General features: G+C 34.7%; 1 protein-coding gene across 1 annotated transcript; it reads right to left on the minus strand.

Annotated features, from left to right (window-relative positions):
* Positions 1 to 826: 826 nt before the first annotated feature.
* On the minus strand, positions 827 to 2,248 carry LOC109597616 (phosphoglycerate mutase 1). The gene is made up of 2 exons (XM_020013359.2): positions 1,712 to 2,248; positions 827 to 1,657 (listed from the first exon to the last, which is right to left on the minus strand). The coding sequence occupies exons 1-2, from the start codon at positions 2,106 to 2,108 to the stop codon at positions 1,182 to 1,184; spliced, it is 873 nt and encodes a 290-aa protein (XP_019868918.1). The 5' UTR covers positions 2,109 to 2,248; the 3' UTR covers positions 827 to 1,181.
* Between the last annotated feature and the right edge of the window lie 400 nt (positions 2,249 to 2,648).

Here is a 2,648-nt window from a genome sequence, read left to right on the forward strand (position 1 = left end):
ATAAGAAAATTTATAAATTATAAAAAAAGATATTTAAGTTATTTTAGATATATTTTATTTAATTGATAATTCATATTAATTATGATTTTGAATTCTTATATTTAATGAAATTAAATTAATTAGCAAATTATGTACAAAACTTAAAGTGAGTTTCTAAATTATTAAAATTAAGTTTAAAATATTATTATTATTAATTTCTAATCATTTTTTTGAAACTAATTATTATAAAAATATTTTTAGAAATTAAATAATATTTTAAATTGTTTATCTATTTTTATTTAGATATATATTTTTAATTAATAAATAATTTATTAATTTATTTTATTATATTACTTTATATAATAATTTACTTATAATATAATTATATATTTTTGTCATAATGTTTTCACAATATTATAATTATTATTTAATTTTATTTTCTTTCAGTTTAATTGATTTAAGAAGACAGAATTGTTAAATAATGCAATTATGTTGGAATTTATCTAAAATTATTAATATATAATTAATTAATAATAATTATAATTAAATATTATAATTAATTATAATATTAATTTTAATTAATAATTTTTGAATAATTATTGAAAATTTCTTAAAACAATTACATTTATAACAAATAAGAGTTAAAACAAATACGTCTAAATATGATAAAATTAATAATAAAATTTGAGTTAATTTGAATAGTTTTTCTGCACATCAAGATAATTTATTTATATTAAAAATATATTTATTTAATTTAAATAATTCGTTTATAATTTAGTTTATTCGTGCTTAAAACTTACTATTATTATTATTATTATTAAATTCGTTGAAAATTAAAACATGCACATGTAATTTATTATTTTATTTATTACAACATTTATAATTCCTGACAAACGGGCCACAGTTGTTGTCGGGCATCGTAGACGAATCGCAGCTAACGTAAAAACGGTGCGCTTCTCGCAACAAATTTTAAGTAGCAGAGAAATATGAACGAAACATGATAAATATTCTCCCATATTTTCGAATGCTCGGCAAGTAGCGCTGGCACAAACGCCGCGCAAACACAATAGGCCCTATTTATTTGATAAATTGCCACGCCGGAGAAATATACTGATGAATTTTCTTTGTGATGAATTTATAAAGTCTCAAGCAGAACTCTCTCGCACCCGAACCGAGTAATTACGTCTCGCTGACGCGGGGGTTTATTTCTTCTTCGTCTGCTGCGCCACCTCCTCGATGGCCCTCTTGACCGTTTCCGGGTCGCCCATGAAACGCATCTTGGCCACCGGTTCCAGCGTTTCCTTGTCCAGGAGGTATTCGAATGGTATTCCGGTGGGGAGGTTCAGCCCCATTATGTCTGTGTCCGATATTTTGTCCAGCGTTTTGACCAGGCCTCTCAGGCTGTTGCCGTGGGCCACTATTAGTACTGGTTTGTCTTTGCGTATTTGGCAGACGATGTTGTCGTACCAGTAGACCAGGGTTCTGTCTATTGTCATCTTCAGGGACTCGAACATCGGGAAGTCCTTCTCGGGGATGTCCTTGTGCATTGGGTTGTCTTTGATCTCTTGGTAATGCGGGTGGTTGGGCTCCATCGGAGGTGGTGGAACGTCGAAGCTTCGCCTCCATATTTGCACCTGCTCCGCCCCGTATTTCTCCACCGTTTTAATCTTGTCCAAGCCTGCAACATTAACTGTACTGTACGTCTGTTTGATGATATAAACATAGAAGTTACCAGTTAGACCACCGTAGTGCCGTTCGTTGAGCCTCCAAGTCTTGTGCACGACTGTTTCCTCGTCACCCAGCTCGCACATGATGCCCCGGAGGGTCTGATGGGCCCGCTTCAGGGCGGACGTGTACGCCACCTCGAACTTGTAGCCCTCCTTCTTCAGGGCCTTGCCCGCGTCGCCGGCCTCCCGGTGACCACGTTCGCTCAGCTCGCTGTCCACCCAGCCGCAAAACAGATTCTTCTTGTTCCATTCGGACTGGCCGTGCCGCACCATCACCACCTTGAACCCGTCCGGGCGACACGAGTCGCCGGCCTGGTTGCCGGACCTGAATTTCAGCAGCTTGGAGGTTAGGTGACGCGACATCACATACGACAACGGACGACAGTGACGTTTCGACAACATGTGTTGTTATCGGTTATTAATGGGCTTTTTATAGATTTCATGGTTGCGGCCCGCAACCCTTGCGTTCTTATTAATTTTTTAGGGCGCCCACGTTTTTTTTTTTTTTGCCTGCTTACCTGTGGCATGCATAATTTATCGATGCCATTGTGTGAATATGGTAAGGAGAGTTGAGCAACAATGACGACCCCTGTTTTAAGTGCACGACAAAAAATTGATGGAGTGGTTTATAATGCGTGTTCGGTTACATAGAAATTATCTTTGGACAATGGGAATGGGTAATAAACAGTTGGTAGCAAGTGCAAACAATTTTTTCTTGGTTCACTTTAAAATTTTACGACAATAAATCGATATTCTCAATTGATTTTTACATATACAAAAGGGGTTTGTATATTTTTAAAACTTCTATAATAAATCAATTTTTGTATTGACTTTTATTTAGATGAACATAAATAATTGATGGAGAACATCGATTTATTCTCTAAAAAGGGAAATGTGCACAAATGGTGGTCAAAAAAAGTAGTAAATAAATATTTGATAGCA

Source organism: Aethina tumida, chromosome 6 (genome assembly GCF_024364675.1).
Source record: "Aethina tumida isolate Nest 87 chromosome 6, icAetTumi1.1, whole genome shotgun sequence".
Taxonomy (NCBI): domain Eukaryota; kingdom Metazoa; phylum Arthropoda; class Insecta; order Coleoptera; family Nitidulidae; genus Aethina; species Aethina tumida.